Here is a 26,721-nt window from a genome sequence, read left to right as displayed (position 1 = left end):
AGCGCAGGCATCCCCAAACTGTGGCCCCCCAGATGTTTTGGCCTACAACTCCCATGATCCCTAGCTAACAGGACCAGTGGTTGGGGAAGATGGGAATTGTAGTCCAAAATATCTGGAGGGCCGAAGTCTGGGGATGCCTGGTCTAGTGTCTCCTTCCCAAAGCCTGGGGAGCTTCTGCCTGCCTTAGGGAGGGAAGCGTGGTGCTCCAACGTGGAGGGAGGTATGATGCTCCCACACACAACCCCCCCTCCAAATTGCCCTTGCAACCTGGTGCCTTGGCCCTAACGGTCCCCCTACAAAAATATTCACTGCACGCCAATGTGTGCTATGGACTCTCAAATTTTGCAATTGTTGAAATAGATACAACAACAAAAAAGTAATCATTTGTAGTTACGGTATTCATATTGGGCCTTCTGGAACCCAACCATTTAAGCAATATAGACTAAAGTAGCTTCTGGGGCCCCTCCAGGATTAGGGGCCCTGAACCTTAAGCTCCATTAGTTTCATAGTAGACCCACCCCTGTTGTGACTTTGTCAATTCTTAGACAACAACAGTGTCTCCTTGCCTGAAGTTTTCCAATGCAGTGCCCATGGGCACCGATACACCCACAGAGGCCTTTCCTCATGCCTAGAGGGCCCCATACCCTCTCTGAAATTAGGAAGCATTTTATAGAACAACAGAACAAACTAGCAAATGCCACTTTGCAAATATGCCCATCAACCCCAAATTCCCTACTCACATACCTTCTTCCAGTAAGGAAGCTGATGCAGAAACTTCCCCATGTTTGTTGCGAACGACAATAGTGTATTCTCCGGCATCGTCGGCAAAAGTCATCGAAATTTCAAGTCTGCATTCCCCAGTCTCTTTTTTATGAAGCACTTTGTATCTTTGGGAACATAAGAAAAGAACAACCATAAGAACAAACAATTCCAAAGGCATAACAGGCTATGAAAGTCTAACATCTGTGATGGGGAGCTGCTGATTCATCACTTCAAGAAAAACGTGTGGTCCAGTGTTCAGGGTTGGCCCTAGCATGCAGCAAGGTGTAGTTGAGAAATGTAGGGGAACAGAAGAAGGCAGAAATTAATGGTGCAGCAAGACTTATCCAAGTGCTGGCCCTAGTATGAGAATGGGGTGACATTTGGCACTCTGCTTCAGGCAGAAAAATGTATTGGACCAGCACTGATAATGCTCTCAAGACTCTTCCAATGCAGATTAGGGTCCACATGGTCTCCCACATCAAAAGTTCTCTTGGTGCAAAGAGCCACTATGTTAAGAAGAAGATTCCATCCTAGTTTTTTGTCCAATCAGCTAACTATCCACATTCAGCATGTTTCTGATGTGGAGGGCAGGGCATCCTTATCCTGAAATGATACAGTCCATCTACAGTGTTTGAACATTTGAGTCAGGTCTGAGATGCCAAGATCACACTACCATGCTAATTTTGACCTGGTTTCAGTAAGCAGGGGTGTACCTAGGGGATGGCCAGGTTCTTGCCCATCGAAGGGCACAGATCCAGGGGGTCACAAAAACCATGCCTCTCCACCCTGACTTTGAGTGGCTAGGAGCCCAACTGCCCATCTGTTCATTCCCTGGGCTGCTCCACTCTGGGTGGCCAACATCTCCTTGTCAAGAGTGCAACGGATGCTTAGAGGATCTCCTAGTGGAGACTTGAAGCAAAACAACTCTTTCTCTTCATTGAAAGGAAATCTGTGTGTTGTACCTAACACTGATGAATGGAAATGATCGTGCACAACAGATCTTTCTCTTCCCCTATCTCTCCAGGGTGTCTGGAGGGTCTGTTGAGCAGTGTGGGTTGTGCAGCACAAAGCAAATCACCCAAAATTGGGTGGAAGAATCTTGTACTCTGTTCCCTTCCCTGATTTTGTACAGTTATCCCATGCCTGCTGCAGCTGCATTAGTCACAGCTCTGGGGTGTTTCATAGCTCATTTTGACAATGAGGAAGGGTTTAAAGAGAGGGGCATATAAATGGCTGCAAAGAGGAGGGGGGGAGATGCATTGAGCAAGCTGCCTTCTGTTCACCCAAGATTGGATATAACCAATCTTGCAGCAGTTGAGCCGTACTGCAGAGCAAACAAATTGTTTTGTGTCTAGGTATCATATCATGTAGACCAGGCATCCCCAAACTGTGGCCCTCCAGATGTTTTGGCCTACAACTCCCATGATCCCTAGCTAACAGGACCAGTTGCCGGGGAAGATGGGAATTGTAGTGCAAAACATCTGGAGGGCCAAAGTCTGGGAATGCCTGATGTAGACAGTGCACACAACTGTAGAATTCATACTGTACCTGTAGCCTGTCGTAAGAGGAAGCCCAGCTTTCTTCCAGTAAACATGTGGCTTTGGGTTGCCCCCAACTTGGCACTCAAAAATGACACATCCACCTTCAATTAACTTCTGTACGGTCGGTTTCCGTACAAAGAATGGAGCAGCAGGTTCTCCAGATATTTCTTCTGCAGCAGTGACCTCAGCCATCACTACATCTTTTGACTCCACGTAGCTAGAAGAGCAATCACAGGGGGAAAAGGTAAAATGCAAATGTCACGATCCATCAGGCGCTAAGTATGAAAGGAGTCACCACAATCCAAACACTTTTGAAAATCATTACCGTTTTTCTTCTGTGATCACTTTTGCAGAAACAGCTTCCTTGCTCTCAAACTCTTCTGAGACTATTATAAAATAATAATAATACTGATGTCAGTATACTTTCCATGATGGGGAATTGGCACTTCTGAGGAGGTCAGATACTGAGGAACTTTGTGACCTAATTTAGATGAAATGCTAAACTATGGCTTAGCATTATGAGGCCAAGTAGGCATACGCCTCAGGTTTACATGCTCCCCTTCTCTTTCCAGTCATTGTTTCCCACAAACTATCATTTCCTGTTATGTCCAAGTATAGGAAACTGTGTTGTTTTCCCTAAACCACAGTTAGTTAAATCAAACCAGGACAAAATCATGGTTTTAGACCCTTCTTTGTTAACTAACTGTGTGCATAGAACCAAAGTTACTTCATACTGTAGTTTACTCAGCCATCTACTTAAGATACCCAGAAAACATTCTCATTAAGGGGGCAGTGCCCACCTGTCAGCTATTGTAAATAAAGCCTCCCCTCTGTTATTTTTTCTGTACTTGCCTTGTACAGTCAGGTGGCATGAAGTGCTTACACTTCCTGCCTCATTGGTAGCAGTGCAAGTAAATCTTCCGCTGTCTTCTGCAAAAGCTTCTCGAATCACAAGGCGAGCGACTCCTGCCTCAAAGCTGATCTGAAAATCTATGGAACTCTCGATGCGATAGTCTTCTCTGTACCACGAAACAGTTGGTGCTGGATAAGCAGAGATGCGGCATTCCAGAGTGACAGACTCTCCCTCCATGACGGTCACATTTTTCAGGACCTAGATAACACAGACACACGCACACACACACAAATTCATATAATTTCCCTGCTCACAATCAATGGTGTTTTTAAGAAGTGCAGGAAAATAGCCCTTTGCTTTAAAATGACTAAACTTGGATTTAAATTGATGCTCCTACTAAGATCACCGCATAGAAACTGAACAAGCCATTTCAGCCAAGGGAACAAAGCCATATGAGCATTCTTCTGTGCTTTGTGTCTGCTCCCTCCATTGAACTGAATGGGGGGGGGATACCCCTTGCATGCAACAATTTCATATTTGATCCCCAAATGTCCTGCTTTTCCTTAGGACATCCCTAATTTCATCGGAGAAATGTTGGAAGGTAAGGAGTTATGTGACCCCCAAGCCAAAGAGATAAGTAACTCTACAACCTTTAGAACAGGGTTTCCCAAACTTGGGCCTCCAGCTGTTTTTGGACTACAACTCCCACCATCCCTAGCTACCAGGAGTAGCGGTCAGGGATGATGGGAATTGTAGTCCAAAAACAGCTGGAAGCCCAAGTTTGGGAAACCCTGCTTTAGAAGACATATGAAGGCAGGGAAGGTTTTTTAAAAAAAATGTTTAATGTTTTATTATGTTTTTCTTTATGTTGGAAGCTACCCAACATACAGCTGACATTTTATATGACTAGCTGCAAAACATCTACTGATTGATTTTGCTTTTCATCCCACTGACTACATACACTAGATGGCACCAGAGCTTCATCGTATTTTGAATGTGGGACGGAAGGAAGGAAAATAACAGAGCAGATTACAGTCGGAAAAGTGCTGCGCATCCATCACTTACTGTTACTATGGATGGAGGTGTGGCAGGAACTTCTACTGGTACCGCAGGAACTCTAGCAGCTTCAATCACCTAGGGATATATAAAGCCAAGTTAATACAGGACACGCAAGGCTGAGGAAGACAAGGGCATCATGCATGCGAGTGGAAGTAAGACTCCTTGCCCGTCCTTCTTCGCTGCTTGCTGTGACAAAGTGATGTTAGGTTCTTTAGAGATGAATGGTGCAAGACAAAAAAAAAACCACCAACACATGGTACACAAAGGTCAGTAGGGGGAGAGATATTGTCAAGGGGGGTGGGGAAGAGGCTGGTAATGGAGGAGAGTTGTAAACACATCGGGTTACTCCGGATGCAAATCAAGATGGTTGGGGGTGACCTTAGTGACAAACCTCTGGTTCGCCTTCTTGCATTAATTCAACACGTTCCCGTTGCACCAGGCCACCTGTCATGCTCACACCCATTTCCCTCTTCATTTCAGCACCATAACGCGTCTGATAGGTGTCAGCTGCCTCTACAAAAGGAAACTGCGGGGAGGCTACTTTCTCCGGCAGCATCCTGGGTTCGGGTGACTTTGCAAGAGGAGGCCTCACAGGCTTGGTGATCTTTGGAACAGAAGTTGCTGACAACTCCTTTTGCAGAGTAGCTATAGCAGATCCTGCTATTGAAACCTAACCAACCCAAGAGAAAGAGAGTTACCACTTTGCTACTTTTCTGCAATAGGTGCACAATGTATTACCCAAGCAAATACACGTAAAGAGAAAGAGAGAGAGAGAAGAAAGAAAAGCACCAGCACTTTTTATTGTAATGGGCAGTTTTTGAAAAATAAGAAGTGATTAATTCTTTTATGTCTACTGACAATTAGCTGTTACAGTTTTTGAAATAATGCAAAATCATGTTTTGTTATTTTGGCATTATTCAAATTAAAACCATTCCAGATTTGCTATTAAGCAGTCAGAAGTCTTGTAGACGTCATGTGACTTCTAGGCTTGTTTGATAGAAATTCAAATGATATCATTGTAAATATTCAAACATACAGAGTTAGGCTGCTAATTCCCTTTCAGTTAAAATGCCCAGATTGTTACATTAGGTATCCAGTACCTATCTGTATTTTATTTGGGAGCAATGTTACAGTAAATTCCAAACATTTTTGCATTATTTACATGTACTTGAGGCTTTTTTTTTAAAAAGGGTGCAATTCATAATGTAAAGACAAAGAGATAACACAAATCTAAACTCTAAAAATGAATTAGATGGGATCATTAGATGAGGCCTGTAAAGGAGACAATTAAAATGTCAACAAGGAGTGGAAAAAGAGGAAGATTAAAGTACTGCAAAAGCATAAAGTACTAGCAGAGACGTATGATATAGTATGGATTATGTAGGTGTAGTACGTTAATTCCTAAACTGATTTAGTATGCAGCAGAACCATTGAGGAAGAAAGAATAAATGGTTTCATTTTGGGAATTATTTGATTAATGCATGGGGTGAGCATTTAGAGAGAATTCTCTACACTTCTTGAGAAGAAAGGTGTATGCCAGGCACGTAGCATTTTGTTCAGGATTCTTTTCCTCCCCACCACTACCTTATTGTCCCTTTATGGACAATATCTAGTATGATTATGAAATAATGATTCAGAAAATGGAGTTTATCAGATGATTTTACAGACTCCTTATGCAGATAGATCTGCAGTATTTTAAGAGAGAACAGCCCAATAAAATATTAAAGAATGCCACATCTTTTCCTGAGGTGTTTTCATATTAGATTGGGAGGAGACAAGGAATGATTTATGGGCAAGATCCACAAACAAACCTCCTCATTACCCTTGCATATCGGCCACTTTGAACTCGGATCTGCATACAGAAGCACACATAGTGCTTGTTTCCGGTGATGTGGCTGTTTGCCTGACACACCCTTACTCCTCCTCCTCCTCCTCCTCCTCTTACCTCATAAGTGTGATCTGGTTTAGGAACAGAAATTTTTGAAACTGTAAAATGAGGGCTTGCTGTGCGGGGACGTGTGTGTTCCACATGGATTGATTTTTCGACGGACGTTTCGGAGGTCCTTTTAATCTACATTAACCGACAAAACGTTTTGTTGAGCATAGCATGGCGCATACCGAGCGGACGAAACAGAAACAAATATTTTCCAGCAGCCATCGGAATGGCTGCGTGGCTATAAACGGGAGCCTAACCTGTGTTGAGACAGACATCCCCATTTTTTCAGCAGCGGTTATGTGCCTCTCAGGAGGAACGTGAATGTCCTCGGTTTTCACTACTCTGGTGACCACATGATGTTCTGGAGGCAACTCAACAACGTGTCGTGCTAAAGTTTGTTCTTTGTATCCAAGTTCCAAAGCTGCCTGTTCCGAATAAGCTTCTTCCGCATAATCTGCCTCTCTTGGTTCTCTAGTGCGTGCTTGATCAACCGCGTGAACAACTGTGGCTACAGCTTCCGCTCTTTTGCCAACACCAATCTAAAGGTAACATTTACAGAACACCAGCACATATCTAGGTTACTGACATGGAATGGCTAGCACAGAAGACATTCATGCAGGCTTATCTGGCTGTCCATAATCCAGGTGCTTCTGTATTCCATGTTTATGTTTCACTACTATCATATGTATACATTATGGCCCCATGTATTCTGGAGCTCCTTTTCCTTGAATACAAATTGAAAAGTCCATTTGAAATCTCTGGATATGGAGGATGGAAGATGGCAGATTGCACTGTACACTATGCAGACAGATAAATGCACAAATACAGTATGTCTCATATGAAATGTTCAAATACTGTATTTGAAGACCAATTGTGAGCATTTCCCTCCTTCTAGGGGTCTGCTCCGATTGGATACTTGTGTATATGTATATATGCATACAGAAAGAATAGCATTTTCTGAAACCCATATATATATATAAAGTTCAATGCAAACGAAGATTTACGGATAAAAAGATGTATGTACAAACGTACTAGCTTTTCAGATAATTTTGCAACACATATTTCAAGAAGATATTGGATGGTTACATGGGACCATTTTATTACAGATCTGCTCCTCGTGAATGGTAAAATTCTCTTACAGGTGAATTGGCTCAGAGCTTTAGGTTCTGGGGTAGTTTGGTCTTTTGCATGGTCTCTTGGCTAAATTATTGTTTGTTTGCCTGAGCCTCTCCATACTTTAAAATAAAGTGCATCACAAATCCCATTTCATTAAACGGTTACTTATTTGTTTAAAAATGCACTGTATTTTTATCTTGTGGGTTGCTAGATCTAGATCAGGCATAGGCAACTTCGGCTCTCCAGATGTTTTGGAACTACAACTCCCATGATCCCTGACCACTGGCCCTGTTAGCTAGGGATCATGGGAGTTGCAGTTCCAAAACAATCTGGAGAGCCAAGGTTGCCTATGCCTGATCTAGATCATTCATTTAAGAAAGTTATTTTGGAACCTCAAATCTAATGACAAAAGGGTTTGGAAAGTAAGTTGTGACTATTTTCTCAGCATTCTGTTTCATCTAGATATAAACGCAAGTAGCAAAAAATATACAGATGAAATAACTGTACTTTGGAAAGGCTATCTGTTTCAAAGCGGGCATATTTGCCATGCTCTGGGACAATGTCACAAGTGCGGATGTTGCAGAGTTTAAAAAGAACTTTGATTGGTGCATTTCACATTTTTGAGAGCTCTATTCACCTGTTCGTGAACTAGATGTATCTGTTCTCTTTTGACAGCAGCTTCTTCTCTAGCTCTCGATACTGTTTCTTGCTCCCTGCGTTTGTCAACAGCAATGATTTTCGGAGCTACGACAGTTTTTTCGGCTTCCTTTCTTATCTGATCGTTACATGGCAAGGAAAGAAGTTTAAGTCACGTTAACGCCTCAAAAATAAAAGGTGCCAGAATGAGAGATGACACTGGAATGCGCGGGCAGGGAAAGGTTAACAGGATTAAACACTTCGTGCCTTGCAGAATGGCCCAGGTCCTGAGCTGAATAAATACTGGCGCTTGGTTATTTAACTGGATGGCTAGTTAAACACCAGAAAATTAAAATGCAATTTAGTATATGAATTTTTCAAAGCCTGAAATGTTATCACAGGGAAGCTGTGAAAATATTACGGCATACTGCAATGAACAAAAAAAAAACAGGACCCCACTTTCCATTTCTCTTAAGGGAACCAACACCAGCAGGGTATTAAAAAAAAAAGTTAGTACATTTATTGAAGGCATATGATAATGTCAATATGAGGATGGGATATGAGAATGACATCACCCAGCAGGTCTATTCACCTTTTCTTGGATAAGGTGGACTTGTTCTGGTTTGGCGGCCATCCCCTCTGTGGTTTTAACTACTGTAGTGGGTACTTTGGGTTTATCAGTTGTAATTACAACCTTAGGTACAGAAGGTTTCACGGGCTTCACAACTTCTTTCCTCTTCTGATTTTTTTTCGTAAAAAGAGAGGTGTGATTATATATGATATGGTGTTGCAAAAATATTAACTGGACATCAGGGGAAAGCAAGGCAAAGCATAAGGAGAAAAGGGAAAGGAAAAAAGGGAAGGATTTCTAGGCAGACCCTAGAATTAGGGCAATGTAAGGGCTGCACACAGTCCCGTCTTAATCCTTTGTGGATCTACTGGATTCAGTAGAGTTCCGTCTAAATTGGGAAAGAGGCAACCAATTTATTAAGTAACAAAACTCCTTTTGCTGATTACTTAAAATGCCCCCCATCCCAGCAATCAGTGAGAGTACAAGGAGTTTTCTTTCAAAGATCCAAAAGGTACATTTATCACCACAAGCAGACTTTCTGTAACTGCATCTTGCTTGATATCCATGTGGAACCATTTGTGGAAACAGTCTAATATTTGTCGGACTTGCAAGCCAAACTAAGTTGCCAAATGTGATTTTTGAGATTTTCATAATTCACGGTTGGTTTGCTAGGCCAACACAGTAGGCTGTTATTCTGAGACATTGACCCTCACATTAGCAAAATAAGGCCCAATAACAACATGGAAACCAATGAGACATTTTGAACTGGGCATAATATTTCATGCATTTCAGTTGGAAAACTTTGATTGCTGACAAATATTTGGGTTGGTGTTTTTCCCCCCTGTTTGGTGTCTGCAACAAAAATCAGCTTGTAAAATGTCAATAATTATCTAGCAAAATTTATGAGCATCCTGGTAAGGAAAAAACAAACCAGTTTATAATCTTACAAACTCTAAAATGCAGGATTCCTCTTGAAATCATCAAAGCTTCTATTGTTGCAACATAATACCACTTCATAAAGCAAGGGAATTTAAAAGCAACTGGCATAGAATAAGGTTTGCAACCAAGAGGTAGATGGGTTAACGACACATTTTTAAAAGCTGTATTCACCTTTTCATGATGAGTGATGTGAATTTGTTCTCTTGCGGTTGAAATTTCTTCTCTGGTTCGCGAAATCTGTTCTTGCGCCTTAACTGTGTCGGTGGCAATTATTACCTTGGGCACAGGAACTTTTACTGGTTCCTTTTTTATCTGTTGTTTATGGAAAGAAAGAAAGAGTAAGTTTAAGTTATACCAAATCTCAGCAATAAATCACACCACTTTATCCAGGAACAAGGAGATAAGCTCCAGTGGCCATAATCCTAGACAGAACTAAGTGAAACTTAAGTATATGGAAATCAGTATGCTCAACTCTATACTGTTCAGCTAGAGCTGGAACAGCTACACATTCTATGCTTGAATAATAGTGGGAAGTATTAAATCCTATAGATGCCATCCTAAACACAATGGAGACTGATATAAGGATTCTCCATAGAATAATTTATTTGGGGGGGGGGAACTCATGGTATAAATTATTACCATGTGATAAAACTGTTGGGGAGTTAGCGAGATTAGGAGTCTGAATAACAAGGAGACCATCCACAAACAGCTGCAGTGTATCCTCACATCCTAAAAAGAGTGTTCTTGTTGTGTCACCCAGCAGCCAATATGAGCTCTCCCAAAAAACTCCATTCTATTTCCCTTCTCCTCAACTAGCATTCAACACTCCACAGCCGTGGGTGCTGGATATTAGTTGAGGAGAAGGGAAATAGAATGGATTTTTTTTTTTGGAGAGCTCATAATTGGTGGTGTGTGGGTTTTTTCTTTTTTTCTTGGTGGGTGGGGGCCTGTTGCCCCTTAAAAAGAAAGGTTGAGGAAAGGGTTACTTTAGATTTCCCGCTAAACATGCGGATTCTTCCCTCTTTGTTTCTCAGTGGTCCTGTGTTTGCTTTTCACTGAAGTGACACTACATCATTACCTCTCGGAAAACAGAGCATTTTAACATTTAGGCTGCATTCCCATTAACAAAGGGTTTTATGTGAAGAAAGGGAAACAGCTATAGACATTTTTTCCCCCTGAAGGCATGTATTACTGTTGTACTGATTGCGTATTCTTTTATAATGGAACAATCCTCACAAGGAGAATTCTATTGCGTTCTGAAAAGCAACAAGAGCATCTTCTTCTCTGTTTCAATACAGGAAGTTGTCTGTTCTTCTGTGGTGAACTGAGGCGCAATGAAATTTGACAGAGTGCATAATATTCACATCAGCAAGAACTTCAGGAGGTACTCATCTTTAAAGAGGAGCCCACACTCCTGTTTCCCTCCCACCTTAACTTCTCTCCATGGTCCTGATTTAAAGTACTGTAAGTAAATGTGAAATCCGGCATGAAATTATCAGATGCTCACATATAAATCATGTGACAGCAAGCTCTACGATGTTACAGAACACTTCACAATGAATGGAGGGATGGTGTAGCATCGTGAGACCTGACTCACAGAGAAGGATGGGGGGAGTCAGCATCCCAGAACTCACTCTCAGAAAAGACAAGCAGGGGTGCATATTTTTAAGCTTAAAACTTTCAATCATACGGTGTAGAATCAGGAAATATTGGCCTGCACAACAAGGATGGCTCAGGTGGGGTCCAGTGTAGCATTAGGGCCTGAATTTTGAGGGTTTGTGTTGTTTTGTAAGTGGTTGTGCCAGAGGCAGTACACAATGGTTAACTGCCATGAAACAAAACAATAGCAGTTGTGCAACATCCTATATAAGTGCATCCTATGTAAGTGCAAGACACCCACTGGATCTGGCTGTTGTGTGGTGCTAAAAACAAGGAGCCCGCTTGTGGAATGGCTGTTGCATGTCACAACTGGATATCACTGCTTAGTTTCATGGTAAGGGGATTATGACAGCCCAGTGAAATTTCTGACATCATTTTTTTTCCTTTGAAAACTCCCCTTATTTTTAAAATCAGTTTGCCATGTGTGGCAAGGAGAGCAGTTACTGATTGAGAAAACAGCAGGGGAGGAAATTACAGCTGTTCCGGGCTCACATACGGTAGCTAATTTCACGATTCTTTGAATTCTACCCAACATCTTTAACATAAGACCAAACTTTACAGCATTTTCTGTGTTAGACGCTCATTGTTGGTTTGCTCTCAAACCAGTAAAGCTTCTGGGCACAACCAGCCCTCTCTAGTCTACACACACACACACACATATATATAGATCAGCCACAACCAAGAAAGACTTGTATGAATGTTAGCAGTGACAAATCAATGAATTGGGGCTTGGAAGAGTGATGTCACAATAAGCACACACATTCTATTATGAGGCTCTTCCAAATCCTAGCAAACAAGACAAAAGGAAAATGGATGCATGGCTTATCATTGATCATGAGGTATACAGCTTGCAAATGAAACAAAAGTGACAAGAAGTGACCTTCCCATGGGTAAAATAGGTACTATTCACCTTTTCATGAGTGATGTGTATTTGTTCTTGTTTAGTAGCAACTCCTTCTCTAGTTCTTGATATTACCTCTTGTTCTCTGGCTTTACCAGTAGTAACAACTATGGTAGCTTCCTTTTTAATCTGATCGTTGTGGTGGAAACAAAGAAAACCAAGCCTTAACATTTATTTTCAGCAAACAGACACTTTGAAAAATAAATAAATCACAAACATCATGACAGCTGGAGGAGTATATGCTTGGGGAAAAGTTATTTCAAGCTCAGGCCAGGGGGTGGGAAGATAAGTTAAATATTAGGAACACCTTTGTCAGTATGATAAAATTAATGTTAGATTAGCCTAAACTGTCTCATTGAATCATTGTTTATTGGGGTTATTAAAATCAGTCCTGGGACATCTGTACAGTATAAAAATGGTTTAAAAACTGTTAGCTGATTCCTGCCATTAATATAAAACGGATTGGTGTATTGATATTAGTTGACCCCAATGGTTTATATTCAGATGTTTTTCTTTACCATTAATACATGCTTATCTGGAATGCTTGGTAGTATTTTGTTAATTGTTTGCTGATTCATGCGGTGGTTGTGTGAATGGCAAGGAGAGGATGTTATAGATACATATATAGAGAGGTATATTGCTGTTTTATTGTGCTTCTACCTGCTCCTGGACAGGTTGAATGTGTAAGGCAGTCATTGCTGTCCTTTTAGCAGTCTGTTCTACAGCGCTTGGATGAGGTTCTCTCACTCTGGCCATGTCTACAGCAGCAACTACTGTAGCAACAGCTGCTGTTTTCTCAATGCCCTGTGGGACCCAAATGAGTCACATGAAAAGACATATATTTTCCCCCATAGGCATAAAACAACAACAACGTAACAACATGGGTGCTGAGCACAAGGTAAGCAGGTGGACTTACCACTCAGTCCAGAGATGCGAATCATTGGTCCCTCCAGAAGCTGTTGGACTCCAACTCCCACCATCCCTCACCATCCGCCATGTTGGCTGGGCCTTGTGGGAGTTGCAGGTCCAACAACATTGAGAGGGCCATAGGTAAGCCATCCCAGACTTAATCCTATTTAGACATTATGGTTCCACTGCCTAAATAGCCATATAAGCAGGGACTGGTGCACAGCTTTCTCGTAATTCTACGTGAACAGGCCAATTCACGGTCAACGCCTCACAAGACAGAGCAAATGAGCCGCGGTCTTTCAAAATGTTTCTGAAGAAATGTCTTACCTCTGCTGCCGCTGCTGCAGCCGCAGCAGTAGTAGTGGCAGCAGCACCAGCTCCGATAGCAGCCGCCGCCGCAGCTGTGCCACTGACAGTGATCTGTTCCTGGACACCGTATCTCCCCTCCCATCTCTCTTCAGTCTTCATCTGGGTCGTACTTGTCGTTATTCTGGTGTCTCTCATTCTCGTTTCAGACGTGGCTACGTAGCCTTCCTGCTTCCAAGGGGGAAGGACCTCAGAACCCTCCGCTGCCGCTGCCTGTGCTTTACGCACCAAGAGTGGGGATTTCACAGGCCTGATGGGCGAGGTGGAGACTGAGAGCCTCCCAACCCCAGCAGGAGACACGGACCTGTGGGATAAACATAGCACATTGCTGATGCCACGGAAAACAAAAGCAGCACTAGGGCAGCCTAGTATTGAAGCACTTGCTTTGGTGGTCGTGGGCGAGAAGGAACTTCATGCAAGGGAGTGGATAAACTGGAATGATGATGATTATTATTATTTCATTTACATGCTGCGCATCTGACTGGGTTGCCCAGCCACTCTGAGCGGCTTCCAGTAAGATATTAAAATAGGTATGGAGCATTGTGTCTTTCCTCAGTACCTAGTACAGAAGCCAAGGAGGCTTCCGGAGGAGGGAGGCCCCTTTCCCCTATACCCACCATAGAAATGCAGCAGGCTGCTGGAGGAGAGGAGGAGCTCTGCCAGCTCCGAGCCAGCTAGTAAGCACTTTTGTGGGCTGGGATCATTTGTGGGCTTATTTGCAAAGTTGAGTTAAAACATCCGGATCTGATTGCACAGGTTTCCATACTCTGTGCTGTATACGAACTGATAGTATTGAGTGCTAACAGAAACCAGCGGGATATGTTCAGTACTTGGAGCGTAAATTAAACCGGTTGCATGAAAATTCAGGGGGAAAGCATACTGATTATTTAGCATCAGCAAAAAAGAAAGTGGGGTAAGTAGGCCGGAGTTGTGCAAGAGTAAGAAATTGGTTCAGTTTAGATCTCTTAAGTGGTGTCCCACTGAGGATTCAGCTACATTAGTAAAACCAAAAACAGTGTTTTGAATGCGTTTTAAACATGCAACATCAAATCGTGGTGTACAGCACAAAACTTTTCTATGCGATTTTACATGGCGTTTTTCTTTTCCTTTGTTATAACAATTTAATTTATGACTTATTTATAGCAGGGTGTTTTTCCCTGTGTGTAGATCCATCCTAAGTCAAACCTGAAGTAGACTAAATGAAATCAATGGATTTAATTTAGTAATTAAATCTAGAACTAGTATTCTATATATCTACAGATTTTATTAACATCCGATCAGACTCTGAATGTGGGCTCAATACTTATTTGTAAAATCGACTTATTCAGAGGAAAATAAAAAGCAGAACTGTGCCCTGCAGGGGACACTGTTGCATCAATGCTGTATTTATATAGCTTATTGGAGGTAGGTTATCTATAAAGTAAGCAATTGTCGTCGTTCCCCCCCCCCCAAAAAAAATCGTTGCTATCACATACACAATATATATTTATTTAACTTTTCTTTAACAAAATTTGCAGGCTGCTTGACTGTCAAAAAAAAATCTCTAAGCCGTTTACAAAGGCTGTAGAACGTACATGAAAACTGCCAAGAAAAACTATAGTTTAAAACAAGGTGTTTGTTTGTTTTAAATCAAAATATGAATATAATCGCACCATAGACTAAAATTGCAGATTGAGATACATGCCATTTTTAGGTGTCTGGGCAGGCTTGCCTAGAGAGAAACATTTTTAGAGGTGCTGGAAAGAATACAGTGAAGGCAATTGCCTAATGCCAGTGAGCAGGGAGATACAGAGAATAGGAGCTGCTACACTGAGAGATGAATTCTTGCAAGTGTGGACTAACCATTATGTGGAATTTGAAAATTTATTATTATTATTATTATTATCATTATTATTATTATTATTATTATTATTATTATTATTATTACCCTACCCATCTGGCTGGGTTTCCCCAGCCACTCTGTGTGGCTCCCAACAGTATATAAAAAACATGATAAAACATCAAACATTAAAAACTTCCCTAAACAGATGTCTTCTAAAAGTCAGATAGTTGTTTATTTCCTTGACATCTGATGGGAGGGTGTTCCACAGGGCAGGCACCACCACCGAGAAGGCCCTCTGCCTGGTTCCCTGTAACCTCACTTATTGCAGTGAGGGAACCGCCAGAAGGCCCTCAGAGCTGAACGATGGGGGTGGAGACGCTCCTTCAGGTATACTGGACCAAGGCCGTTTAGGGCTTTAAAGGTCAGCACCAAAACTTTGAATTGTGCTCGGAAACCTACTGGGAGCCAATGTAGGTTTCAGTGCCATAGATCGAAGTGGGCATACTGAAGTGAAATCTTAGCCATGTGCAGAGAAGGGACCCTAAGTTCCAAGCGAGGGTGTACCTCATTGTCTGGTATATTTTATCCCCTTGCTAAACCAGATGGGCACTTTCTTCCTTTTAAAAGTGCAAGGTAGTTACCACCTTCTTTTTAGGGCAGGGATAGGGATGGGCAACAGAAACAGAAACACATAAGTCACATGTGTGGCTTGCTAAGGATTCCCACCCAACAAAAAGGGCATGGAACCCAATGCACCCATCCAAACAATGCCATAGCATTTTCTGTGTATCTCATTCCAATTTGCATTAAAGTTGCCAGAGGGAGGTTGGGGAGAAAGAGAACATTGTATAGGCGTTAGAATGGTTTACCTGACTGGAGATGGTGTTGGAGCTCTGACATGTCTTACAGGAGATGGCGACTGTCTAACCGGGGATGGCGACTGCTGCCGTGCCATCTGTACTTTGGCAGCACTTATTGCCGGAGTCGGTGATTTAGAGGTAGGTCGCGGTGGCATCCGCGGAGGAGCCTTGTGTGGCAGCTGTTGCCCAGTGGCACTCGCCTCTATAACCATCTCAGCAGTTGCAAGTGTTCTGGCGTCAAAGTGGGCTTCTATCTTCTGCAATGCAAATAAACAGTCAGGAGAATCTGCAGCAATAAACACAGACATCTTGAAAACGTCCAGTAAACCCGCCTGCCAAAATACAAACCTTTTCAACTCTAGTTTGTCTTGTAGCTTGTGTAATCTGAGCAGTCGAAACAATTGTCTTTGTCTTTTTAGCGGGAACAGCCTCTTCCTCGCCTAATAGAAAGGGAAACCAGACTCTTAAATTGCATTATAAGCAATAATTGGTTTTTGTGTGTGTGCGTGGGAGAATAAAATCTGTTGTTCCAATTTTTTATGTTCACATATAAACACCACCAGTAATAAAACAAAACAAAAAACCCCAAACCTTGCCATCTGTTTTTCTTGGGCATCTAGACAATTAATGGGGGAACTGTTGATATAAGATTAGTCTTTTTGTACAACTATGATAATTAGGCCAACTGCGTAATGCATAATAATTAAGACGTTGATGTTTCAGAATCATGGCAGCATGTCATATAAAGGCTAGAAAAACAAAATGACTGAAACATAGAAAGCTGGGCATGTTTATCCTGGAGAAGAGAAGCTTAAAGGGTGGTATGATAGCCATGTTCAAATATATTAAAGGATGCCATATAGAGGAGGGAGAAAGGTTGTTTTCTGCTGCTCCAGAGAAGCGGACACGGAGCAATGGATTCAAACTACAAGAAAGAAGATTCCACCTAAACATTAGGAAGAACTTCCTGACAGTAAGAGCTGTTCGGCAGTGGAATTTGCTACCAAGAAGTGTGGTGGAGTCTCCTTCTTTGGAGGTCTTTAAGCAGAGGCTTGACAGGCATATGTCAAGAATGCTTTGATGGTGTTTCCTGCTTGGCAGGGGGTTGGACTGGATGGCCCTTGTGGTCTCTTCCAATTCTATGATTCTATGTGAAAGTATTATTTGGTGGCTTCCAAATATTTGGCTCACTTTCACCAAGTTTCATGCGCTTCCTTGAATCTAACCTGTATAACTAAGGATATACCTGCACCTAGAGGAAGTGTGTGGGGGGGGAGTCCTGTTGTACACGTATAAATCATTTTGTTGATGGGATGCATTAGCTGGGTATTGTGCAGAGCTCCCCCAGTCCAGCTGGGACCCATCACATGGGAACAAGCTCCTACTCATGTATCTCTAGCCTGATGGGGAATCTCATGTGATATATGCATAATTCCACAACCTGATCCAACAGCAATGATGAGTGCATGCTACACCCAACCTAGAGGAGGAGGAGGAAGGAGGAGGAGGAAGAGGAGGAGAAAGAGAAGAAACTGCTGTAGACCTTCATTTACCCACTGGAGTGCCTGTAAGCATATTTCCAAGTGAGTCGTTATGAAGCGACAATACACAACAGGACAAGCCCTGAAGATAAGAATTCAAAGCATGCCTTGCTGGGTTTTTATAGCAAGGAGTAGCGTCTCCAACTCCATCGTTCTGCCTGGACACTGAGGTCCAGTGCCGAGGGCCTTCTGGCGGTTCCCTCGCTGTGAGAAACCAAGTTACAGGGAACCAGGCAGAGGGCCTTCTCGGTAGTGGCACCCGCCCTGTGGAACAGCCTCCCACCAGATGTCAAAGAGAAAAACAACTACCAGACTTTTAGAGGACATCTGAAAGCAGCCCTGTTTAGGGAAGCTTTTAATGTTTAATCACTTATTGTATTTTAATATGTATGTTGGAAGCAGCCCAGAGTGGCTGGGGAGGCCCAGCCAGATGGGCGGGGTATAAATAATAAATTATTATTATTATTATTATTATTATTATTATTATTATTATTATTAAAAGAACTTTCAAAAAATTATAGGAGAAATGGATGCAATTACAAAGATAAAGCTTTTGCCTCACACATACATAAGCGATGCCTAATTATTATTTTTGTATTCAAAAAGGAGAAGAACTGCAAACAGTTAGGTTGATGTGATTGAGGGGTGGGAGGGTGAAGAAATGCTTTCTCTCACGCTGAGGTGTTTAGGATAAGTTTCAGTCTGGAGCGAATTTTTTTACACCCGAGTTACAAATGCTTGAGAGATACAATGTTGATGGATATGTTGATGGAACAGTATTAGCCGTGCGGGCACTGCCATGAAGATACAATAAGTCTGTGTGGAGGTTTTTTGGTTTTTTGTTTTCTTGTGGCTCACATACTTCTGATCTATTATTACCTTGAACCAGAAGTTCGGCTGTTGAAGTTGCTCGTCCCATGCTATTTGTGGCATTTACTGAATAGGTGCCGGAGTCTTCGGGGTAAGCTTCTGCAATTATTAAACTGTAGAGGTCTCCTTCATGTAAAATTTGGAAATCAGGGGAGCTTTGAATTTCTGCTCCATCCCGATAGAACTTCACCACAGGTGTAGGGATTCCAGTCACTCTCACGTCAAGTCGAACTTGACTTCCTTGTCTTGCTGTTGTGCTCTGTAGTCGTTGCAAAAAGTTGGGTGGCGCTGTTTCAGCTGTGGTTTAAAGAACAAGAAGCGTGCTCAAATAAGAGGGGAACAAAAAAACACACACACCAGTTTTCAAAGGAAGAGGTTTATGGAGGTCCAGTGAACACAAATATGTTGCCTCGGCCCAGTATACCTGAAGGAGCGTCTCCACACCCATCGTTCTGCCTGGACACTGAGGGCCTTCTGGTGGTTCCCTCACTGCGAGAAGCCAAGTTACAGGGAAGCAGGCAGAGGGCCTTCTTGGTGGCGGCGCCCACCCTGTGGAATGCCCTCCCATCAGATGTCAAAGAGATAAACAACTATCTGATATTTAGAAGACATCTGAAGTCAGCCCAGCCAGATGGGTAGGGTATAACTCCCAGGTAAGTTCCACCCTCTATTGTGTGTGCAGGGCGGTCCTAACCCTAACTCCTCTGGCAATACCTCCCTGGCTGGGATCGGCTAACTGTCTGAGGTTAGGCAGGAACCTCCAGGAATCCAGCTTGGTGAGGCAAAACTAGGCTGAACTGCCGGGGATCGTGTAGGATCAGGTAGCTGTGTGCGACCCGCAAAAAAGCACCCCCCATTTGAGGTGGGGAGCAGTCATTATTATTATTATTTATTATTATTTATTATTATTATTTTGAATTACATGTGCATCATGGGGACATCATGTGCAGGCCTCATGTATCCTATAGTTGACTGGTGCTTACTTCCAAGCAAAAGTATTTAGGATTAAGGGGTAAGCTAAGTATGGCGCTGTGGGTTAAACCACTGAGCCTAGGGCTTGCTGATCAGAAGGTCGGCGGTTCGAAACCCTGTGACGGGGTGAGCTCCCGTTGCTTGGTCCCAGCTCCTGCCAACCTAGCAGTTTGAAAGCACGTCAAAATGCAAGTAGATAAATAGGAACCGCTACAGCGGGAAGGTAAACGGCGTTTCCATATGCTGCTCTGGTTTGCCAGAAGCAGCTTTGTCATGCTGACCACATGACCTGGAAGCTGTACGCCGGCTCCCTCGGCCAATAATGCGAGATGAGCACGCAACCCCAGAATCGGTCACGACCGGACCTAATGGTCAGGGGTCCCTTTACCTTTACCTTAAGTATGAATAATCTTATCATGACGTAGTCTTTGAATATACAGTGGGGAGGGAGATGAAGCAGCTTGCTTAATGGTGTTGATCCCTTGCGCCTTTCATAATTTTCATGCTTCTAAAAAGTAGTATTTGTGGGTCATTTCACTGGGTTAACAGGTGTCAGGAGGAAAGTGCCAACTGTTGATATTCCCCTAACTGCAACATACCTGTTACAAGTAGTTCAGCGGTACTAGTTGCTTGTCCAGATCCATTGGTGGCTTGTAAGGTGTATCTTCCACTGTTAGCGGCTGTCACGGCGGAGATCACAAGTTTAGCGCGGCCATCGCTATACGAGATCTGCACACCGGGCAGAGTTGCAGCAGAAATAACCTGACCATCCCGATACCAGCTCACCTCAGGAACTGGGGAACCTTTAGCAGGAGAAAGACAGTTAAAGCATTAGTGTTGTTAATATGGTTGCCATAGCAGCTGTGGCAATAGTGACAAAATATCTCTGATTGTCACCCATGCAGTTTTTAAATGACATAGGGCCTCAGATCCTGATTAGGCAAGAATAATGTGATTTGAAGGATATTGTATTTTGAGAAAACCAACGTTGGCCATGCCCTTGATTACCAGAACATGTCAATACTCATTTCTGCTGTCTATTCAATTGGAGCCATCAGACAATCTTTTTTTCCACCTTCTAATAATTAATAATAATAAACTCTCAAATTTCCATCTAAATTTTCAACTGAAAGAATAGCTGAGATGCAGACAATGAGAAGGTAGCTTTCCTAGGTGACAAGTAGAATTTAACTTGTATTGCTTAATCTTTTTTAAAAAAGGGATAGCTCAAGAAAATGGAAGGAGTTGAAATTATTTGCACATTTGCACTATGCCCTATAAAGTGGTTGTATTATAAGGGAATTCCATATCCAGCAGCAAAGGAGGTAAAATTAGAACACTCGAAGTCCCTGTTTCAAGTCTCAGGCTCTCTGTGAACATGCTAGGCAATCTTAAGGAAGCAACAGTCAGCTTTAGCTTCCCACCTGTAATGAGGGGATACTTGTTCTGGCTAAGGCCAGCCCTACTGTTATCTAGAGTGAGGAAACCTTCTGAGCACATCAACCATTCTCTGTTGTTGGAGGACATAAACTATACATGTGCTATATGTCCTGTCCTGCTATATAAATGCTGTCCTCAGGGGCAATGGAGGGTTAGAGCAGGCATCCCCAAACTTCAGCCCTCCAGATGTTTTGGACTACAATTCCCATCATCCCTGACCACTGGTCCTGTTAGCTAGGGATCATAGGAGTTGTAGGCCAAAACATCTGGAGGGCCGCGGTTTGGGGATGGCTGGGTTAGAGTCTCTATCCTGCTAACAGTACTGAAGTAGGATTCAACTGGCTTCTATATATGGAATGGTGCAGAGATGGAACACCATTTTGTCCTTTGCCTCAGGCGGTAAAATGTTTTGTGCTGGCCCTACATCACATAATTTTTGCATGACTTACTGAGTGGATGCATGTAAAAGTGCTGTGATCACTTAGAAATGTGATGTATAATATAAATAAAGTAACAGTTTTATGTTGTAGTCTGAAAGATTATATTTAACGATAATTCGGGGGGGAACCCCGATTTGCTGACATTAATATACAGTTTACAACCTAACTTGAATATTTGACCTGTAAATATAGATATGTAGTCCTGTTTTTGCATTATCATAGGTAGAGAAAGACTAAATTTTAAATGCCTGATTATTGATGAGGGGAAAAGAATTGCAAATGCAAAGTTATACTTCTCTGGTGATTTAGGAGCTCAGATTTCAAGAGATAAAAATTGCTCACAGATTTTAGTGCATTAGAAACCAAAATCCTGAATCACTGTCAGCCCTGTCCAAATTGATGAGCGGCTTTGGGGAAAGAGGGATTTACAACACCTTGCAATAGTAAGATTACTTTGTGCAAAGGATTGGACTGGAGACAAAAGCAAAAGAGAAACAGTTTCAGAAAACTACCTACCCCTGTGATACAGAGAGCCTAGGAAAATACTCCCAGCATTTGCCTTTACTACCATCCTCTGGTCGCATTGACATACTAAGCAGTCCAGTGAATGTGGCAGATGGAATAAATTTGAGGGATAAAAGGAATCTTAACCCAGACGATGGCGAGTGGGGAACATTTTTCAGACTGAGAGTCACATTTTCATACGTGCAACCTTCTGGGTGCCACATGCAAATGTGGGCATGGCCAGAGGCAAAAATGGGGGGGGGGCACAATGGAATTGACTCTTAGATACGTATGATAGGCTACATTCTAGCCATGCAAAACACCAGTAGCTTCGATACTCTCGCACACCCCACAGACCTCTCACAGGAATTATCACCCTTTGAGGTCTATTTTAGCCAGGCAAGCCTTACTTTGACTCTGACAGCAAAAGAGGAGCTCAATTGAGAAGACCCCCCCCTGCCCCCGTAATGATTTACCTCACTGCATCTAAGGCCAGATTAAGGCATGCTGAGGTCCTAACACAAAATGTATCATTCTAACAGAAAGGACAACAGAAATAATAAATATCTGTGCATGCATGTACACTGGTGCATAGGCGAGAATGCAACTGAAAACTAACAATTTAACCAGAATGTATGGTATGTCTTGCAATAGGCCTGTTTGTTGTACAGTGGTACCTCGGTTTATGAACACCATTGGTTCCGGAAGTCTGTTCATAAACTGAAGCGTTCATAAACTGAAGCGAACTTTCCCATTGAAAGTAATGGAAAGTGGATTAATCTGTTCCAGATGGGTCCGCGGAGTACTCAACCTGAAGCGTACTTAACCCGAAGCATGGGTGTAATTGGTTCCGGAAGTCTGTTCATAAACTGAAGCATTCATAAACTGAAGCGAACTTTCCCATTGAAAGTAATGGAAAGTGAATTAATCCGTTCCAGATGGGTCCGCGGCGTTCGTAAACCGAAAATTCATAAACCGAGGTGTTCATAAACCGAGGTTCCACTGTATATGAAATGCCTTTACATCTAATGAGTGGAATTGGTGGAATATGGTACTAAGTGGGCAATGTGCATTGAGGAACAAGATCCCCTTGCACAATGGAATAATAATAATAATAATAATAATAATAATAATAATAATAATAATAATAATTGATTTATACCCTGCCCATCTGGCTGGGTTAGAACTTCCTCCAAACCTTTCATTGCTGATTTGGGGATTGCCAGGAATGAATAGGGAACATGGTTCCATGCATGCAACAGTTTAGCTGTATATAGAGGCCCCTTATAATCAGAGGCCATAAACTGCTTCTAAACTGAGCTTGAGTATAAATCTAGCACTGAGTGCAGCTTCTGTAACCAAGAGATCGCCACACCCACCACGGCTGAGTTCTGATACTAGAAGTGACCTCAGCAGAGAGAAAAGGTGTTTGGGCAGTGGGGGTGCAGGGAGGTAAGCATTCCTATGCCCCTTTTGTTAAAAAAATGCCCCTTTTCTTTCGTGTGTGAGAGATCAAGGCAGTTCCATGTTTAAATTCATGAGACTGTCGCCACCAACACTTCAAGCTTAGCCTTTGGATCAGGCATCCCCAAACTTCGGCCCTCCAGATGTTTTGGACTACAGTTCCCATCATCCCTGACCACTGGTCCTGTTAGCTAGGGATCATGGGAGTTGTAGGCCAAAACATCTGGAGGGCCGCAGTTTGAGGGTGCCTGCTTTGGATATAAAGGCAATACCGGTAGAATTTACTTTCAAGTAAGTGTTAGGCAATATAGATTCCCACAGGCGAATGCACAAATCAACGGTCCCAAGGAGGATTGCCTGCCTTGCCCTGGCTCACACTGCAAAATATATGGTTTATAGCTCAGACGAAGGAATTAGAGTAAGCAAGGATGGGGCATAGGGGAAAATGAAGCCACACAGCTAGGGCTTTGCAGGAGGGGCTGTGGGGGGAAACTTCCAGCAGCACAGAACTGAGTCCTGGCAAGGCTGCTCATGTATCTTAGGCTGGTTCTGCTATTATACTGTGGCTCATGTATCATGGCTATGCACGGGAATAAATATATATCATGTTGCCTATGCCCAATGTGTGGCTTATGATCTACCTAAGGTATGTATTCTGAGTCATGGGGTATTTCCACATTGCCTTCAGTTCCAGTAATATGACCCTTAACTTTAAAACATGTGGGCTGCTATAAGCTGCACCATGATCTCATTTGGCCTGGCAATGCTTGCAGCACATCTAAAACAGGACCTGCCATAGGGAAATCTTGCTTTGTGGACAGAGATTTGGATGAATCCACTTTGGATCTGGCTTTGTGGACAGAGATTTGGATGAATCCACTTTGGAACATGACTTCATGGAAGCTTAAGATTTAAGGGATTCAGTAATGGAACTCCAGCCTTTGGTGTGATCCAGCAGGGCTCCCCTTCTAAATTCTAAAACCAGCTTACGGCAGATTCATCCCATCACCAGCTATTTCAGCCTGTGGCAGCTGCATTACCACCACCCACTCTAGTCAGCTTTTCCTGGACAGCCACTCTGAGTAAAGATGCAGAGCAGAGCATCAAGACCCCAATTATTCTCTCCTCCAGAATGGCCTGCTGCCATGGCTTGTTACCCGCAGATATTTATCATGATTGTGCCTTCCTCTTTATGCTTCATTCTCCCTTGCTACTGTGCAGAAGGCAACAAACCATGAATCTTGGCTTACCATTATATCCAAACCAGAGATCATGGTTTGACTCCCTTTCACCTCTACTATTCTAAGTTTTCACTCTAATAAACCATGATCTCTTGCCAAAACTTGCTTTTGGCTTACCAACTGCACTCTCTCAGAATGAGAAACAAACCACAAACACTGGCTTGGATGTATCCATAAGCCTAAGGATCATGGTTTGTTTCCTTCCAGTGCAAGCAGGGAGGATTGAAAGAGCCCTATTTAGGCAGGTTTGGGATACGTTATTTACTATGTAGTACCAGTTTACCATGATGTGAACTGGTTCTATATCTGCTAAACTGTAACTCACAGAGAAGGAAGGGACTTAATTAACTGAAGTATTTCACAATGGTGCACCTTGACTGTATATAGTATATACTGTCAAAGTACCCCCCCAAAAAAAACCCCCACCTCTCAGGCCCCTAACAAACCTCTTCCCAGGATTACTTGGGTGGAAGTAATGACTTGTTTAATAAATAATAATAATAATAATAATAATAATATTTATACCCCCACCCTCCCCAGTGAGAGTCGGGCTCAGGGCGGCTGACATCAATAAAATTACAATAAAACGTAAAAGAAAGAAAAACAATTGATTAAAATGCAGATTAAAATACAATTTAGATTTTAAAATTGTTTTAAAATGCAGCCTCATTTTAAAATGGCCCAAATCAAAACCCAAAGGCCAGGCGGAACAGCTCCGTCTTGCAGGCCCTGCAGAAAGATGTCAAATCCCGCAGGGCCCTAGTCTCCTGTGAGAGAGCGTTCCACCAAGTCGGGGCCAATACTGAAAAGGCCCTGGCCCTAGTTGAGGCCAATCTAGCCACTTTATGGCTCGGGATCTCCAAAATATTGTTATTTGTGGACCTTAAGGTCTTCCGCTGGGCATACCAAGAGAAGCGGTCCCGTTAAGAGGTATAAGACTCCTTTAAATGCATGGTGTGTGAGAAACCTTTGCGTGGTAAATAAATTATACAAAGTAGTCCGCACAAGAATGTGAATGGTCAGACTAGAGCCTTGCTGTACATTGACGACTATATTTCTCACTCTACCAACTAACAGCGAAAGTCTTTGCTGAAGCAGTCCATTTTCCCCATTTTAGCTTAGGGCTGAAGTTTTCCTCAGGATAGGAAAAAAGGATACTCAAGGAAGACTACTAGTATCTGCCCCTATAGGTGGAGGCAGTAATGCTTCTGAACACCAGTTTCTGGACGCTGGAGGAAGCGGGTTGTACTCTTGCGTTTGGGCCCTGCCTGAGGGTTTTCCCACAGGCATCTGGCTGGCCACTGTGAAAACAGGATACTGGACTAGATGGGCCTTTGGCCTGATACACCAGGCTCTCCTGATGTTCTTATGGAATCGCGTGGTGTCAAACTGAGGCATCAGCGGAGGAAGAACCAACGTTGCCTTTGAGGTTTCGTGCCTTTGCGCCATAGGGTGAGCTAAACCCCCATGAAGACACCTAATACCCTGATGGTGATGTTGATGATAATCCTAATACTCCAACCCTTCATCTGATCCTCTCTCAGTGGGCCACCATTAGTGCAGTCAGTCACCGCCATCACCCCGGTGCAAGCAGGCAGGGGACCAGTGTGGGATGGAAACAGAGGGGGTGTAAGAAAGCTCACCCCCCCACACACACATACATCAGATGATCTGATACAGAGGAGAAACACTGTTCCCCTTGACCCATGGTGTTTAGAGAAGCCAGCAAAAGAAAAGGGAAGCCATGATCGCGAGATAAAAGCCTTACCACTAATGTGAGCCTCAAAGGTTGCGGCACTACCCTCCAGTGCCACAACGCTTTGTAACGGCTGCGTAAACGTCGGCGCTTTGGTTGACATCTTTAAAGGCACTCTGGGAAGAAAGACAGAAATAAAAAGCGTTATGTCAGACGTTGATCCTTCTGAAGTCCTGAGCATAGAGAGCATGGCCAGGTGACGTGAAACGCTTTGCCCTATCACTTTCCTATAGAGTGATTTCCACTGAGGAGATTCTTGACTGGGTCACACCCTAACAGCAGCATTTTGTGGAGGTTGATGCATTGTAATTATCCCGACTATCTACAGCTCTGATTAGCACAGTCAGTGACCTGGTTGCAAACGGCTTAAAGGGAGCTGCATCTAGAGCAGGCATTCCCAAACTCGGCCCTCCAGCTGTTTTGGGACTACAATCCCCATCATCCCTGACCACCGGTCCTGTTAGCTAGGGATGATGGGAGTTGTAGTCCCAAAACAGCTGAAGGGCCGAGTTTGGGGGTGCCTGATATAGAGCAAGGGACGCCAGGGGTGGTCTAGCCCAACC

General features: G+C 43.0%; 1 protein-coding gene across 50 annotated transcripts in view; it reads right to left on the bottom strand.

The window, feature by feature from the left end:
* TTN (titin) overlaps positions 1-26,721 on the bottom strand; it is a 307,843-nt gene that overhangs the window by 278,880 nt on the left and 2,242 nt on the right. For 39 of the 50 annotated variants that reach the window (XM_035133990.2, XM_035134229.2, XM_035134116.2 and 36 more), the window contains exons 2-20: positions 26,171-26,274; positions 19,913-20,116; positions 18,351-18,638; positions 16,279-16,370; positions 15,940-16,187; positions 13,210-13,552; positions 12,634-12,777; positions 11,983-12,102; positions 9,585-9,725; positions 8,496-8,642; positions 7,905-8,042; positions 6,409-6,690; positions 6,161-6,286; positions 4,607-4,885; positions 4,222-4,290; positions 3,156-3,414; positions 2,629-2,689; positions 2,311-2,520; positions 745-887 (exon numbers count right to left, since the gene is read on the bottom strand). In XM_035133990.2, the coding sequence (XP_034989881.2) occupies positions 745-887; positions 2,311-2,520; positions 2,629-2,689; positions 3,156-3,414; positions 4,222-4,290; positions 4,607-4,885; positions 6,161-6,286; positions 6,409-6,690; positions 7,905-8,042; positions 8,496-8,642; positions 9,585-9,725; positions 11,983-12,102; positions 12,634-12,777; positions 13,210-13,552; positions 15,940-16,187; positions 16,279-16,370; positions 18,351-18,638; positions 19,913-20,116; positions 26,171-26,261 (3,385 nt within the window). In that variant the 5' untranslated portion in view covers positions 26,262-26,274. The remainder of the gene's footprint in view (positions 1-744; positions 888-2,310; positions 2,521-2,628; positions 2,690-3,155; positions 3,415-4,221; positions 4,291-4,606; positions 4,886-6,160; positions 6,287-6,408; positions 6,691-7,904; positions 8,043-8,495; positions 8,643-9,584; positions 9,726-11,982; positions 12,103-12,633; positions 12,778-13,209; positions 13,553-15,939; positions 16,188-16,278; positions 16,371-18,350; positions 18,639-19,912; positions 20,117-26,170; positions 26,275-26,721) is intronic. The other 11 variants (XM_035134219.2, XM_035134299.2, XM_035134211.2 and 8 more) reach the window with 10 other exon arrangements.

The sequence above is a fragment of the Zootoca vivipara genome, chromosome 1, assembly GCF_963506605.1.
Source record: "Zootoca vivipara chromosome 1, rZooViv1.1, whole genome shotgun sequence".
NCBI classification, from domain to species: Eukaryota; Metazoa; Chordata; class Lepidosauria; order Squamata; family Lacertidae; genus Zootoca; species Zootoca vivipara.
The sequence above is the reverse complement of the archived record's forward strand: the minus strand, read 5'-3'. Positions and strand labels throughout refer to the sequence as shown.